The following is a 17,970-nucleotide window of genomic DNA, read 5'->3' as shown; positions in this document are numbered from 1 at the left end:
TGGTCCTCTTGATATCACAAAGTAAACCAAACATTTTTATTCTCTATTTTTTCTGCTCTTTAGCTTTGGCATAAAAAATACTGTTCCTTAGTTAATAAGTATCTGATAAACAATTGTTACATGAATGAATTAGTGATGAACCTGTGATTACAGTGCTTTAGGGAAATCCCAGATGAAAAAAATTCCTCCTATCAATGCAGGCCAGCATCTTTTCTGCAACTAATAGTATTAGAGAGTTTCCTAGAGCACTGAGATGTTAATTGACTTGCCCGAGGTTACACAGCCGGCCTGCATCAGAGGCAGGACTTGAACGTGCATCTCTTGGTTCCAAGTCCAGTTCTCTATCCACACTGCCATGGCTCAGGATAATAAAAAATTAATCAATATTTTTGCTAAACTACTTTTAAAAAATATTTTCTTTTTCTTTGTTATAAGGGATAGCTTGCTAGGGAAGGGAGAGAAAGGGTATGTATCTGAAATGAAGATGATGTTATATAAAAACAAAAGACATCTAAATATTTTTAAAATAATTTTAATTGTGTCTAATAGTAGCCATCTCTAGGGTGAGGGGGAGAGAAAAGGGAAAAAAGGAAATTTACATGATAACTTTATTATGTATTTAAAAGAATAGCAAGTTGTACATAATAGATTTGCCGTTTCATGTGCAATCATCTTTTTATTATATTATATTATAGAAATGCTTGTTTTATTCCATAAATTAAAAATTTAAATAAATAAAAATTTAAAAAGAATTTTAAAAGAATTAACCAAGTAAAGTTATAGGAGCTTATTTAAGCAACTTATTTAGAGCAATCTAAAAGAATTCTGGCTACAAGCAATTGTAGTTTTACTGGTATATATGGGTCAATGTCTGTTTGTGTTCTTCCTCAAGACCTTACTTAAAAATGTTCTCCTGGGTGAATGTAAGGCGACAATGAAACAGTCACTAGGTATGAAAGCAGATAGAGGACTTAAAATAAAGAGATTTGAAACAGGGAGGAGGAAGAGAGGGAATAGAAGGCATCTGTAATTGAAACAACTTATCCTGAGCAAGATGGGCCTGTTATCCCTTAATTAAGCCATCTTCAAAATAACAGTTCCCACCAGTAATTTAACAACAGCAGAATAAGAATTCACATTAGTTCAAGCTGGCAACGTGTGAGTTGTTATGTGAATGTATTGATACTTTTGAATAATGAATAACTAATTGAAAATATTTTGCTCTGAATGCTACAGATTCCTTTTGCAAAAGATTGTGGAAACAAGGAAAAATGCATATCAGATCTGGCCTTGACTGCAACAACAACAGGAAAAGACTTACTCATAGTTAAGTCCCACAGTGATAAATTCGACATGAGCCTGACCATCAGGAATAAAAAGGACAGTGCCTACAATACCAGAGCCATTGTCCAGGCCTCTCCAAATGTCATTTTTTCAGGAATTGAGGTAACTATTTGTTCATTTGTTCATTTAAACAGCCCTTACCTAACCCTTACTGAGCCCACTATATCAGCCTGGATATGGAGTGAGTTATTGACACAATTAACCAATGTTATTTATTAGGTTAGAGACAGTCAGGTAAAAGGGAATGGAGGGAGATTTGATTTTACATCCTGTGATTGATGATACATACTAGTTGTGCAAGCATGGGATTCACTGACATTTTCAGCACCTTAAGCAAATTTCTAAAATTATAAGATACCGAAGCATAGCTGATTTGCATAGGTGGAGGGATCTTCTGCACAGAGAGTTCTTTATACTGATATAATGTAATATAATAAGAGATATGAAAAAAGTATGATGTGGAGAGAAGACTGGGTTTGCATGGAACAAGGAATGAGGATCTTTTTTCTTTTTCTGGCTAGGCAATGGGGTTAAGTGACTTGCCCAGGGTCATACACTTAGTAAGTGTTATGAGTCTGAGACCAGATTTGAACTCAGGTCCTCCTGAATCTGGGGCTGGTGCTCTATCTACTGTGCCACCCAAATTAAGATAACTTTGAGATATCATTTTATACCTGTCAGATTGGCTAAAATCACTGAAAGGGAAAGCAACAAATGTTGGAAGGAATGTGGAAAAATTGGGACACTAATTCATTGTTGGTGAATCTGTGAACTGATCCAATCTTTTTGTAGAGCAATTTGGAAATATGACCAAAGAGTTATTAAACTTCCTATATCCTTTGACACAAAAATACCACTACTTGGTCTATTTCCAAAGATAATTTGGGAAAAGGGAAAAGAACTATATGCTCTAAAATACTTAGAACAGTTCTTTTTGTGGTAGCAAAGAACTGGAATTTGCAGGGATGCCCATCAATTGGGGGATGGCTGAACAAGGTGTGGTAATATGATTGTGATGGAATACTACTGTGCAATAAGAAATGATGAGCTCAATGATCTTAGAAAAACATGGAAAGATTTGCATGAAATAATGAAGAGTGAAAGCAGAACCAATAGAACATCGTGTACAGTACAGCAATATTGTTTTAAGTATGACTTTGAGTGAATAAGTCATTTTGATTATTATAAATACCCAAATTAACTACAAAGGACGTATAAAGATGCTATTTGCATCCAGAGAAAGAACTGATAAATAGAACTATGTATAGAATAATTTCACAATATATACATCTATTCATGTCTAATGATAGCCATCTCTAGGCCAGGAAGGGGGGAAAAAGAAATTTACATGGTAACTTTATTATATATTTAAAAGAAATAGCAAGTTGTGCATAATAGATTTGCAGTTTCATGTACAATCATCTTTTTAATGATTTTATGTTGTGGAAATGCTTGTTTTGTTCCATAAATTAAATTTGAAAAAATAATGAGTAAAGGACAATGTCAAGAGGCCAGGGAAAGAGGAGGGAACTCATTAAAGTGAGGCAAAGACCCCAGCTGAGACTGGGGTGAGGATGTATTGTGGGATTCCTAAAAAGAGAAAAGGTGGTTTGGAACATCCATTGTGATTAAATAAGGGCCCAGTGGAAATTAGATTACAGCTTTGTAGCTATAGAAAGCCTCACTTGTAGCAGAACCCTCTTGTGCTGTTTTAAAAGAAGGTAGACTAGTCATCTCTAACCTCTTCTCTCTCTACCCTTCTCCATGGGAGACTTTTATTCCTGCTGTGAAGAGAAACAGGAATTTGGGGTCAGAGAGAGAAAGGGTACTGGGCTCGAATTATATCTGTCTACTCCTTTAAATGTTATTAGTCTAAAGGATATGATCAGTTTCAAATTAACTTCTGATTGCTGTCATTATTGAGGGGAAAGAGGTCCCCAAACTCTGCATCCAAAGCTTGACCCTTTCCCAACACATATAAGTTCTACAATGAATAGTTAATTCACATAGTGAATAGTAAAGAAGCCCATTTATCTAAATCATAGCACAAGAGAAATCTGAGAAGGTATGTATAAGAGAATATATACCAGAGTGAAGGAGCTCTCCCACTGAGAGTGAGACAACTCAGCTCAACCAAGAGAAAGAGTTCTAGATCTCATCCAAGGGGAAGTTCCCCAAAATCTCTAGAATAGCAAGGTAGGAATAAGGACATGATGGAGACTGCCATCTCCTCTCATGCCTTCCCACATCCTTTTCCTTCAACAACCTGAAGTAGAGTTGGTTTCTTCTATCTTCCCCTTAGAAGCCAGAAGCTCTCAAAGTGACTCAAAGCTTGAAGAAGATCTGAAGAAAATTCAAAGACATCTGAAGAGACTGATGGTCTCTCCCACTCTTGACAACTCTGCCCTGTCTTTCACACAGGGCAGAGCATTCATGTTCACCAACAAAGAGAGCATTCCACATCAATGGACTTTGGGGAAGAGATTATATCAGGGATCCTATGAACATGATTGGGGGACATCCTCCAGCTGTTCAGCAGCATATGGGTAGAAATGAAGGAGGTAGAGGGGAGAAGTAATCCAGGGTTGGCCTTATAAGATAAGGAGGCAAGGGATTCCAGTGTGGAGAATAGTGTACCGTTGTACTAACTCATTATTGGGTCAATATTTTGAAGGGAGGAGAGTGTAGCTAGAATAGAAGTAATGACTTGGCAAAATACTAAAGGATAGAAAGATTTTTGTAGTAGTGAGGGCAAAGAGTTGTTAAGGAGGCAGAGATGGAGTGATAAGAGATTGTGATCAAAGAAAGGTTTTCAGAGTTCTTGATTATGCAAGTGGAACACTTGTGGAAGGAGGCAAGATCAAAAGTTAGTTAAAGTCCTTGCCCATCCCTATGTGTTTCTGAGGTGAAAAAGAGTAGTACATCATGGGGCTTAAGTAGATTGAGAAACTGCGAAATTAGGGTAACAGAAGAAACATCAGCACATATGTTGAAGTCCCCAAGTATGAAACCAGGAGTTGGGGTAAAGAAAGAGTCTATGTCAGGTATTGAACTTATTTAGAAAAGAGGGAAAATATCCTGGGGGTAAATAATAGCCACCAGGATCTAGATTGGGTAATCCAAGCAGAAGCTTCAGGGATACTCACAGTTAAGAGGATAGATGTGGATACTAATTCCACAAGAGAGACTGAGGAATAGCCATCAGACAGAAGAGGAACCAAAAGAGATCAAAGAAGAGTAATCCCTAACACTCTCAATTCAGCACCCTCTCCTGCACCACCTACTGAACTCATACAGGACTGAATAAGCTAACCCACAGTTTTTCAAGAGAACTCAACTTTGTCACTCCCTCTTCCCTAAAAGGCAGAAGCTTTCTATGGCTGGGACAGCTACAATGGTGCTCTATCCTGCATCAGAATTTAGTCAGAGAATTGAATGCCAGAGGAAGCTAGAGCAGGAAGCCAATGTGTATAGATATTTGTTCCTCCATTAAGTGTAAAGGAAAGAACCCAGAAGCCAGCTGTGGTGAGATCTCTCCCCCTAGAAGTCACTTGAGGCAGAGACTATGGCTGGTGAAACATTAATTGCCCAGTGTGGGAGGAAGCTAAGATGGCTTTGTGGTCTAGCACCCCCAGGTAAGCTACAATCACAGAACGATGAATCAGAAAGTGAGCAATAGAGAAATACATGGGGAAATGCCTGAAATTACCAGTTTGGGGAGGAAAAAATACTAAAGACCTTGAGTCTAAGTAGATAAACCAACAGGGAAGATAATAATAACAGAAGAAAATTAGCTAAATAAGCCCAGACATCTATAAATAATTACTTTAAGACAAAGGAAAATAAATCAACAGGAGATGCAGAAAGGGACCTTGTGGATTCCCAAGAGAGTAAGAAACACAGCAAGATATTCCTGAATGATTTAAAAGAGAAATAAGAATTTTGAATGTGGAATTCATGACCTGCATAATGGAAATCATTGGCAGAATAGAAAAATTTGAATGTGTGGTGGCAAGTCTCCCAAAACAAACAAAAGAGAGAATAATTGATTAGGAATGCAAATACACAGAAATAAATGATGATCTGGAAGAAGAGAAGCAACAAGTTAAGATAAAGAATAATCTTCATGCAAGCAACATATATGCAGAGACAATTTAAGGATTATGGATCTCCCAGAACACAAGCCAAAAGAAACCCAAACACTGTAATGGGAGAAGTAATACAAGAAAAATATCCAGAACTTTCAAACACAGAAAACAAAGTACCAATCAAAAGAATACACAGAACACCTCCAGAAAAAAAAAAATAACAAAACAAAACACTGCTGCAAACTCCAAGACAAAAAGTGGTTACATTTAACAATTCCAATGACAAGCAACAAATGCCACAATAGATAGACTTTCAAATATGAAGGAAAATAAATTCTAATAACATAAAACTATTCTGCACCAGAAACCACAGGAGAGGATGGAATATGTTCTTAAGAGCAAATGAGATCAAGATGCAACACAAATTGGTATACCTTGTAAATTTGACCCTAAACATTAATGAAAAAAGATAAACATTCAATAAAAGAGAGGAATTCAAAGCATTTCTTGAAAAAAAACCTGACCTAAACAAATTATTTGTCTTTCAAACAACTCAAAAAACAGAAATACAAAAAAAATAAGGAAATACAGCAACCAAGGACAACAAAAACAAAGTAACAATAGAGACTATTAAGAGATTTCTTTCTAAATGTACACAAAGAAAAGAAATTGAAGTGATGGTGGAGAAACAGGCCTGAAACATCATGGACTAAACCTCACAACCCATCTTCAGGTGAATAATTCAGTGTTTTTGTGGAACTAAATTATGGAATAGAAGGACACATAAAAGAGTGGAGGTGAGAAAAATATAGAGGGGAAAGTGTGATATACCTTAATGAAATCAAAGATTAACATTAAAAAAATCTATAGGAGAATGGGTAGGAAGGCAAAGGGAAGAATTGAAATGGGAGTTAAAAAAAGGGGAAATCTTGTTTCCGGGGGGTGTCATTAATCAATGTTCCCCAGGGGGGAAGAGAGATATTTCCTAAAGGGATATACAGATCTTACAACACCTACATTCATCCTATCTAAGAAGAAGGGAAATCAAAGTGAAATTGTGGCAAAGTAAAAAAAAATGACATTAATAAAAACTTATTTTTATAAAAGAAATCTATTGTCTGTTTTCATCAGCTAATTCAAATTTTCAGTGACATTTTTCTCAATTTACTATAGAATGTAGCAGTGGTAGGACCAAGACAGCTTGGGGAAAAAATGTTATAGGTTATTATCTAGTTTGGATGCAGTTAAGAATTTGAATTACAAATGGTTATCAGAATATATTGAGGAGTTAAAAAAATTACTGTTTTTCTCATTTCAAGGGATAAGATAAATATATACATATTCATATGTATTACATTATATATATATTACAAATGTGTATTACACATACATTTTATTCTGATTTTCTTTGGAAATTGAAACATTTATAAAATAATTCTTTATGTTCTCCTTTAATACATTTTTGATTGAGGCAGAAGTATGAACTTAGTTAAAACCTTAGTTTGTTATTGTTGTTTTAAATTAAAATAGTAGGCAGGAAAGAGAGAGATATTTTGTTTTATCCCCCATATAGCCCTTTACAATGAACCTGATTTTTATTTGTTATGGGATAACATTGACCCAAGAGATATCTGTGACCTTACCAAACAAGGGCAATGATTGAGTCCAAGAATGGCTATCAGTCACCTGACTTATTTTTTGTAACATGTGCTTTCTCTCCAGGGTATTCAAAAAGACAGCTGTGAATCCAATCAGAATATCACATGCAAAGTTGGCTATCCTTTCCTAAAAAGAGGAGAAGAGGTGAGCAGATTATGGAAGCTTCATCTAACAATGTGTATGTGAAAGTTGGTATGTTCCATGTCATTTGTATGATTGTGCCCGAAAATCCAAATGTAATGGTCAGAGGAAAGAAAAGGAATTCACAGGCATGTTTGCTTAGACAACTTGAAACCCTAAATATTTTATCTCAAAAATTAGTCACCAAGACCCAAAAGCAGGTTCTTTCAACTGAGCATTCAGTTGAAGATTAATACTGTATAAAGTTATCAGAATAAATGGGATGCTATTGGCAAGCATTAGCTATAAAAAAGAGCCTAAATGATGCCCATTGGCCTAGACTGTGGAAAGAAACAAATGGGTTTGCCTGGAACTTTGGCTCTAGAGATAAACTCAAGATCCAGATGGACTTAGGTGGTCTTTTTTCTGTTTCTGGAGATAATTCACATTAAAAAAAAAAGAGGAAATATATCTTTTACATAAAAGTAAATTCTCTTTCCAACATAATCAGTAGATTTTATTTGCAAAAAATAAAATGTAAATAGAATCATGAATAGCTTTTTTTTTCATTTTTGCATGTGTGTTTTTGTTCAAACTTGCATTTGACTCTAAAATATTTGGTCTAGTCATCTACTGACTACAGAGTTAAAGAGGGAAATGTTTAACTAATCAAAATGCCACCCATGATTAATAAAAAATGTTACCTTACTTGAACTGAAAAAAAAAAAGTGTGGGGATGGAGGGAGGATACTACCCTATAGGTTCCATTCCATGTCTTCTTTCCCTATACGTTAATTTTTTTTAGAACATGACAACAAGATGTCAAAACAGATTGCTGTTGTCAAGAAATGTTCAATCTAAACAAACAATAGACTAATGGCCTGATAGACAAATGGCCAAAGAAAAGAACTGTGGAATGGGCAAAGCCACAAAGCTTTGGTGAAGGCTTTCAGTTAACTGATTAAAATTGCAAGGAAGAACTCACCCTGAGGCCTTTTCCAGGATCACATGCGGCAAAGTGAAAAAGGAGTCATCAAACTGACAAAAATGTCCCTCTTAGCCATCACAAAAAATTACAAAAAGACTACTCCATCTTATTCATTATCTTATTCTCTTTAGTTTATGTATATTTATATATACATGATATTTCATTTTAATTTTACCTTATTCACTATACCTCATATGATCTTGGGAAGAGATGTCAAATGGGTATCAGTATCTTTTGTATGCTTATTACCTAAAAGTATCATGATGCTTTTACTTTTGATCTATACAATAACTATTTTGAAATATAGTGGCTTTATGGTATAAAATGATAATTCTTAAACTTCTTCCCATTTTTCAGTTTGAGTGGAAAATTTGTGCAAAGTGAATATTGTTGCCAAAAGTCAACTTTTTTTATTCATGTGTTTGAACTAAAAATATCTTTTTATTACACAGATATCTTTCAAAATACTATTTCAGTTCAATACATCCTATCTTATGGAAACTGTGGCCATTCACATAAGTGTAACAAGGTTAGTTTATTTTTTTCCACATTAATACTTGGGTACAGGGAAATAATTTAGGTTTTTGTCCATACTTGAGATTTCACTGGTGTAGGGAAATCCCTTCAACCAATGTACATGAGATATTTTTACAATTTGCAGTCCCGAATTGCTGCATGAGGCAATTAAAATTGAAGGGACTTTCCCAGGGTGTCACAGCTAGTCTGTGTGTCAAAGACAGGATTTGAACCATAGTCTTTTTAATACTGAAACTGACTCTTTATCCACTATGCTAAATGATCTCTAAAAACCTTTTGTTTTAGAAAACCAAGTCATTCCTTAAAATTCCTTATCATCTGTATGGTATCAGCACAAGTGTAAAGCACTGAACCCCATTGTTTTCTTAGAAGTGTAGTGGCAAAGGGTGGTATATTTGAAATGATGGTTTAGTCATTTTTCAGTCATGTCTGACTCTTTATGATGCTATTTGGGGTTTTCTTGGCAAAGATACTGTAATGGTTTGCCATTTCCTTCTCCAACTCATTTTATGGATGAAGAAATTGAGACAAAAAGGGTTAAGTGATTTGCCCAGGGTCACACAGCTAGTAAGGGTCTGAGGCCAGATTGAACTCAGGAAGTTGAGTCTTCTGGATTCCAGACCGAGCATTCTATCCACTGCACCACATGCCTGCTTGAAATGATAGATACATAAATAGACTAAAGAAGCGATGAGGAGAAATGAGGAAAGAAGAGGAGGGAAGAGGAGGGCATAGGAAGAGAAATAAAACACCTTATCCATATAAGATCTAGTAACAAAACTCACTATAAAAGTACAACCAGCAAAATAACAAAATTTAAGGGTAAACTATGCTCAATTCACCAGAATTAGGGAGGCAAAGAAGAAGAGGAAGTAAAGAAGGAATAAATTCACCTGGTTCCAGTGTGGGAGCAAATTCTGCACAAGCAGGACATTCCTTGAGCCTGTCAGAAAGCCAGGCAAGGCTACATCTGCTCCTGATTACATTCTATTCAGAGTAGCCACACCCTTCCCTGCAATTAGCTGGCTTCTGGTTCTGGCCTGCTCTTGCATACTCCTAGGCCCCTTTCATCTACATGGGATTCAAAAATTCTCGGAGAATCTGCCCTACCCTCCTCTTGCCCTCCCTATAATGCTTCAGTCCCTCCTATCAGCTAAAAAGAAAAAAAAGAAAAAAAAACTCTCTAAACTTTGTGTTTACACCCTTGCTGATAAGGGACTTCATACAGCCATCTCTATAACTTCTGTCATAACAAATTTTGCTTAAGTCCCTTAAAAATTCCAAAACTTGCTGTCGCTTTATTTCAAGATAATAGACTAAATCACAACTTCAATTACTGTCAATTTAACAGTAATTTTCATCAAAATCAGTCAACTCCTTTGACCATTATCATGGAACAAAGAAAATTTTTAAATGGCCTGCTCCACCATGACATCAGTCTGCCCCACATAAAAGCATTCATCACCCAAGCCACACTGATGCCTGCTCATGCCTTCCCTGGGTCCCTATCCCAACAACTCAGTTCTTCCTGGCTCCTCATCAACCAGTTAATGGATATTTATTGAGTGTGTAGTCCATATAAAATACCATTTTGGTTATTCAGGGTGGTACAATGTATTAACCATAAGGCGTTGCTCCCTGCTTTCAAGAGGCTTACATTTTAGATGGGGATAAGACATGTATTGCGAGAAGAAAACTATACTAAAGACTAAAGTGAACTTAGTGGTGCATTCATAGGGGGTAACTAAGGTGTGGTTGAAGGAGGGTTGCACTAGGCATCAGGGCACTGGGGAAAAGTCCAAGGCTCATCATTAATTTGCTGAGAAACCTCAGGAAAATGGCCTATGCTTTGTATTAGTCCAAATAAAAGTGTCCCCCAGAATCCTTATCTCCCTTCAAGATTCTGTTCAAATACCACGTCCTAAGTGAGGCCTTCTTGAGTTACCAGTTATTAGTGATTCCCCTCCATTCAGATGCCTAGAGGCAGCTTGGTGACACAGTGAATGGAGTGCTGGTCCTCCAGTCAGTAAAATCTGAGTTCAAATCCGACTTTAGACACTAGCTGTATGATCCTAAGCATATCATTTAACGTGCATTTGCCTCAATTTTTTCCAACTGTAAAGTTGGATTAATAATAGCATCTACCTCCCAGGGATATTTTAAAGATTAAATGAGATAATCATTGCAACGCACATAGTAAGCACTATATAAATGTTAGCTATATTCTATATTTATCTGTGTATTTGTTTCTTCCTCCAGGGGGAGATAAGCCCCTTCAGGGCAGATACAGTTTTGTTTGTTTTTTTTTCTTTTTATCTTCAGTGCCTAATATATTGTCTGGCCAGAGTAGGTGCTTAGTAGATACTTCTTAATTGGTGAATCAAAATATCGTCAAAATATAGCTTGTTCAAAATTTTAATTCCACCTAAAATCACATTCTTAGTAAGAAAAAACAAGTAATAAAGACAAAGAGAACAATGATAATAAAAATGAATTAAACAATTTTATTTGAATTCAAAGAAATATAAAAAGAATTTCATTGTAAATATATTTTATATAGCAAGCTTATTCAATTATTTTTCAATGAATACCTTTAGAGGGATAAGGACAGGACCTGGGATTTCATTGGCAATGGGAACTCCTGGGTGAGGATTCTCCCTCAATTAATGCAAGTTTTTATCATGTGTCACTTCACCTTAGAGATAGTAACATACCCAGGATCATACATCCAGTATGTGCATCAGAAATGGCACTTGAATCCAAATCTTTATGACTTCATATCTAACTCATCATATGTGTGTATATTTATATACATATACATACATACATATACACACATATATGTGCATGTACATATACATATACACACATACATTTGAGGATTATGACCTATACTGGAGAGCAGTCTGTATTTGGTATGTATGATAAAATGAGAAAATTGGACTGTAGAACCTCTCAGCTCCCTTCCAATTCTTACATTCTTTAACTTTAGTCTATCCAAGTAATTGACATAGATGTGGTTTGAACTGAGTCTTAAAAGATGGGTGGGATTTGGATAAATAGAGAAGAAAGAAGAGAGCATTTCTGGAAAAGGCATGACAAATAGCCTCCTTAAACAAAATAAAAGGTTCATCTAGAAAAGCAGTATGATGTAATGCCAGAAAGGTAAGCTGGGTCAGATATTAAATACCAGGATAAGAAGGTTAGACTCTATCCTCATTCATTATTAAATACTCTTATCACTTGCCCAACCTTCTCTTCTACTTGTCCTCCCTCCCTCATTTTATCAACACTATTAAGTGAAGGGAGGGATGAGAGTTCATGCCTATTTATTTAGCTCTCTTTTCTAAAAGAATGATTAGAATTTGAGTCACAGTAAGTGTGTTCTGTGATCTTGACCTAGTTTTTCTTTAATAAAAAAAGGTGTGTATCAGGTATAATTGATGTCACATTTTTTGCCTTCTCAAGGGAATTCAGAACCCCCCAAAAAATTTTAATGAATACTAAAAATAAATAAAAAAATAAAATTGGGGAAATTAATTTTAAAAAAACTAAATAATTTGGGTGGTGGGGAGAGAAGCAGCGGAGAGACTGTAAGGGACCAGACCTCTTGAGGATAGGCCTTGCTAAATAAATAGAACCCCAGGGCCAGAATGAAATAGTTTGGGGAAAAGAGTATAATGTCAGTCCATGCCAGGGCTGTTCAATAAAACTACAGGAGACATAGAGTTTTATTGTTCTAGCCCATGAAGGAAAGAGCTAGATGCCACTGGTAGCAGTCTCTATTTTTGAGTCTAGCATTCTCAAAAGTGTGTTTTTATTTTTAGAAATTTTGGATTCTTTCTCAAATGTGTAACAATATCTCTAAATGGCTAATTGCAACAGAAGCACTGTTCTAAAAAAAATCAAAACAAAATAAAATATCAGATGCCAATAGAGATATTATACAGGATATCTTAGTACTGTCTGACATGAATATGTTGTTCATTTTCTAGTGACAGTGAAGAACCTCTGGAGACCCTTTCTGATAATGAAATGGGTATTTCTATTCCAGTAAAATATGAAGCTGGACTCCAGTTTTCCAGGTAGATAAACATCTACTTTTTACTGTTTTATAAGGGGAAATATTTTTAAATCTAGAAAATAGTAATGACTACATTTTATAGGTTTACAAAGTACATCACCTACAGTACCCCCAATGAGATATGTAGGACAATTACTTTCTCCATTTTACAAATGAGGAAACTGAGGCTTAGAGATGGTGATGTTCTGGTACCATAACTCATGAGTCATAGTCCTTATTCTGTGCACTTAAGTGCTGATCATGCTGTCATTCTGGACAAAATAAAAATATGAAATCAGTTTTCATTGAAAACTATTATTTGATGATGAGCAGGATGCTCTCAGAAGAAACATGGAAAAACTTACATGAACTGATGCAAAGTGAAATGAGCAGAATGAGAACATTGTACATAGTAACAGCAATATTGTATGATGATCAGCTATGAATAACTTAGCTATTCTCAGCAATACGATGCTCCAAGACAATTCTGCAGGACCTATGATGAAAGGTGCTGTCCATCTCCAGAGAAAGAACTGGTAGACCCTGAATGCAGATCAAAGATACTTTTTCTTTACTTTCTTTTGTTTTCTTGGGACTTTTTTTGTCTGTTTTCTTTCACAGATTGACTTACATGAAAATGTGTTTTGTATGACTACACATGTATAACCTATGTCAAATTGCATGCCTTCTCAATGAAGGGGAGAAGAGGAAGGAAAGAGAGAATTTGGAACACAAAACTTGAAAAAAATGCTAAAATTGTTGTTAAGATTCTAAAAAAGAAAAACTATTATTTTGGTTTTCATTATTTTTCTTTCAATTATTTTAAAACTATATTTCCATTCCAGACTTCAATTTCTATTTATCCTTTCAAATATAACTTATTTTAATGAAACTTTATCTTTAACAAAACTCCCTAAGCAAAAGACAGTGCTAGAATCTTGCTAAGAATAAATATTAAGAACAGGAAAATTTTAATAATCAATGTCCAGCACAATTAGGAAGTCATAAAAGGAAGTCAGAATTGTAAGACATATAAGTCTATCTTTGTTCATGTTTTCTTTTTCCTTTTTGTAAATTCTTTTTCCAATCTGTTGTATCCACTTTTCCTAATACTTTGACTTTCTCCAAGAATTCCTTCCATTTATTGAAAGACAAATTCCAGTAAAGCATTTTCAAAAGGTTTCTTTTATTCATCTTTCCTTGACTTTCTACTGGAATTCTATTTAAGAAAACTATCAAAATTCAGTGGACACTACCAGGATGAGTGGATAAGTTGAATAGTGAAGTTACAATTATGAGCTTAGAGTTTTAAATTTTAAAAAAAAGGTACAAATTTTAAAAAATTCTTATTACAGGAAAATACTGCCTTTTGTGAATGTTAATTCATTAGCCACAAATGGAACTACAGAATCCATATAAGTTTTTTTTATTATTGTATGTCACTATGCCATGATTTTTTAAAACTATATTTGTTAAAATACAGAGATTCCAAATATGTGTCAACACTAATTGAATTGTATTCTCTGGCTCTTCTCAATTTCCTCAAGCCCTGATTATGTTGAAATATAAGGATTTAGACTTTCTGACCCTAAGTAGAAGGAGTAGAAGAATTCACCCTAGTCTATATGCATGCACATTTTTTGGAATTACAAGGCTTAGAGTAGAAAGAAAAGAATCAAACTGAATAAAAACAAAACATTTTTTCTTTTTCTTTTTTTCTTTTCATCAATACCTTTTAAGCTCTGCAAGTGAATATCACATTTCAATTTCGGCCAACGATACAGTTCCTGACGTTATTAATTCTACCAATGACATTGGAAATGAAATCAACGTTTTCTACTTGGTGAGAAATACTACTAAAATTGTATCTTCAAGGACTTAGTTGTAAGCTTTTAAGTTAGCTTATGTGTCATAACTTCTATAGAAACTGTTTGTGCTGACACATTAATCTTGCTGCTCCAGTTCCTTAGAGCCATACTATTTTTTCAAAAATTCCACTGTTGGGGGCAGCTAGGCGGCACAGTGGATAGAGCACCTGAGTTCAAATCTGGCCTCAGACCAAACACTTGATGTGTACTAGCTGTGTGACCTTGGGCAAGTCACTTAACCCCGATTGCCTCACTAAAAAAAAAAAATAAAAAAATAAAAACAAAAATTCCACTGTTTAATTTTTTTCAATCACTTATGTTGTTTACAATTTGAGTAAATGACAGTGTCAGAGGCCATCTTCAGTTGCCCTGATCTATATCTTGCCACTGGACCCAGATGGCTCTGGAGGGGAAAGTGAGGCTAGTGACCTTGCACAGCCCTCCCTCGCTTAAATCCAATTCATTTGCAAGTCATGGCCTCACTTTCCTGATGCCATGGTCTTCTTCAAGGACAAAGGACAAACAACAGCAACAACAAATGACAGGGTCATGAACATCTCTGACATTTTACAAGTAGAGAGATAATGAATGCAAGGGGTTCTTTATAAAAGCAAACCAAGAGGCTATTCCACATTTTGTTGGGCTTTACATCAATTATTTACTCATTATGCCTAAACTCATGATCATATGTTGTGAATATTTAAGCTGAGAATTCAAAAACAATCTTGGCCTTTTTTCTTTCTCTATTAGCAAAAGCTAAAATATATCTCTATTTATACACAGGAATATATGTAATAAGAAACTGTACCATTGTCTCCTTTGCTAACATTCCTAAACTAGTGCCTCATCATGGTTTAGAGCTGATCCATTGCTTTCAGAGGCTTCGCCTTTAAAGTCTGGTAGGTTTAGTCAAGCAGGAAAGGATTCAAGGAGGGGTCAAACAGTCGCCTGTATGTGTTTTTGTCCCAGGACTGGCCTAGCCTGGTTCAGAGAGGTTCAGCAGCAGAAACAGCCACCAGGGGATTTTGTTGAACCACATGATTCTATTCCCATGGGAAATCTGATGAATCTTTATGACTGTATGTAAAAGAAGCTCTCTAAAAACACACATAAAATTCACCTGTCACCTATCATGTCAGGATAAAGGTGCCAACTGACTTCAAAGAATGAATTAAGCTTGATATACAAGATTCAATTGAAAAAATGGAGTGTTTTCACTTCCATGCCATAGGACTCTGGAATGGCTATGGAATTCAGTGTTGTTAGGTTGCCCTGTCTCCATTCCCTGTTCCTGAACAAAATACCAGACTCAAAGAAGGTGAGGGAATATGAATATCCAAAGAAGTTTTGTCAAGGTATTCAGATATTTTGTTTCTTCCACCCATCAATCATCAAGGGTCAGAGTACCCCAAAGGTAAGAAGCAAGAAGCAAAATCAGTAGTCCCAGATACACCCTGGCAGGTGATTGTAGGCTTTTAGAACTAGAAGGCTCAACCTCATCTGAAGCCACCAGATATTAGCTCCAGATGTGCTGCGAAGTCCTTCTAGAAGGCCTAGCCAGGTAGAATCATCTCAGAGCGTCCAAGTGGAGATAGCCCAGATCTCTTGGTGTTCTCTCAAGTGGATGAGAATTAAAAAGGAAGCTACCTCACCTAAAATTCAAAATAACCTCAAAGAAATCCACAGAGTTCCTAGAAACTGACCTTAGGTCTGGAGATAATACCTAAAGTGATAAAGGTAAGTGAAGCAGGTCTTTGGTTTCCCACCAGATAATTTGACTTTACATTGGCCACTTCTGGGTAGACAGATATCCTTAGTTAAATGAATTCATTCTTCCTTTCCTCCTATCATTCATCCTTTCATGCCAGCCAAACTCTAAACTAGATAAGACTAGAGTACCTCAGTTAATGTTGTCCTTAGTTAAGACTATGGCCCCTTTTGGTTTTAAGATTCCACTAGAGAGATATCTACCTGCTTCTAATTCTCTTGAATGGAAAATTTTCCTGGCTGTGAAAATTCAGAGGTGGTAACCAGAACAAGAACATAAAAGTAGGTAAAGATGGCCAAAATTAGAAATAACAAACATGAATTAAGCACCATTTGCTTAAACAGGCTTTTCTTTTATTTTATACAGATCCAAAAAAGTGGACATATACCCATGCCAGAGCTTAAGCTGATAATTTCATTCCCCAACTTAACATCAGATGAATACCCTGTACTCTACCTAATTGGATGGTCATCTTCTGATGTAAGTCATGTTCCTTCACCATTTTTCACTTACTTTAAGACTATTATTACATTTGTATGAATTGTTAAACTCTATAGATGTATTGGTTGGTTTTGCTGAACTTTTTTGTTTTTGTACAAGGGATGGCTTGATGGGTTCGGAAAGGAGAAAGATATTTTCAGAAATGATGATGATTTAAATAAGCAAAAGAGATACATAATGGTTATTTATACATTCACTTATTTATTTTGGAGGCAATTCAGGTTAAATGAGATGCCCAGGGTCACACAGCTAGTAAGTGTCTAAGGTCAAATTTGAACTCAGGTCCTCTTGCCTTTAGGGCTGGTGATGTATCCACTAGGCCACCTACCTGCCCCAGAGATTCATAATTTTTTTAATAAAATCTATTACTACCGCTTGGTTTTGTTTTTTATCATGTGAGACAATTGGTGCAGAAACAAACTAAATGCCCTTCACATTTCCTGCCAAATGCTTTGCCAAAGCAATAATGGCAAAGCAAATAATAGAAACATAGGACAGCTGGATGGCACAGTGGATAGAGCACTGGGCTTGCAACCAGGAAGACCTATCTCCATGAGTTCAAATCCAGACTGGGATACTTACTTACTTATGTGAACCTAGGCAAGTCATTTACCCTCAGTTTCCTCATTGATAAAATGAGCTGGAGAAGGAAACAGCAAACCACTCCAGTATCTTTTCCAAGAAAACCTCAAAATGGGATCACAAAGAATTAGCCATGACTGAAATGACTCAACACAAAACAAAAGAAGTCTCCCCAATTAAAAAAATCAACTGATTGTTTATTACTTTAGTAGACTTAAATCAATTAAAACAAATAATAATTTACTATTATGCATACCACACTGATCATCATTTAACTAGGTTTCATTCATTAAGATCCCACTCTAATGGCTGCTCCTGGTTTGGAGATGACCTTGGATTCTCAAAGGTTATTCCAGGAGTATGCAAGCTGTGACAAGTTATACTAAGCTACATGGGCTTTAGGATTGGTCTGAGGGGTAGTTTGTATGTCTCACTTTCCAGGATCCATGTAG

The 17,970-nt window shown here is 35.7% G+C and overlaps 1 protein-coding gene across 1 annotated transcript in view; it reads left to right on the top strand.

Moving 5' to 3' along the window:
• The window catches only part of ITGA1 (integrin subunit alpha 1), a 189,609-nt gene that overhangs the window by 152,466 nt on the left and 19,173 nt on the right, over positions 1-17,970 (top strand). The window contains exons 19-24 of the mRNA XM_027863352.1: positions 1,237-1,446; positions 7,155-7,235; positions 8,652-8,728; positions 12,732-12,821; positions 14,540-14,642; positions 16,802-16,915. Coding sequence (XP_027719153.1) covers positions 1,237-1,446; positions 7,155-7,235; positions 8,652-8,728; positions 12,732-12,821; positions 14,540-14,642; positions 16,802-16,915 — 675 coding nt within the window. The remainder of the gene's footprint in view (positions 1-1,236; positions 1,447-7,154; positions 7,236-8,651; positions 8,729-12,731; positions 12,822-14,539; positions 14,643-16,801; positions 16,916-17,970) is intronic.

The sequence above is a fragment of the Vombatus ursinus genome, unplaced genomic scaffold (assembly GCF_900497805.2).
Source record: "Vombatus ursinus unplaced genomic scaffold, bare-nosed wombat genome assembly UNPS02014772.1, whole genome shotgun sequence".
Classification (NCBI taxonomy): Eukaryota; Metazoa; Chordata; class Mammalia; order Diprotodontia; family Vombatidae; genus Vombatus; species Vombatus ursinus.
The sequence above is the reverse complement of the archived record's forward strand: the minus strand, read 5'-3'. Positions and strand labels throughout refer to the sequence as shown.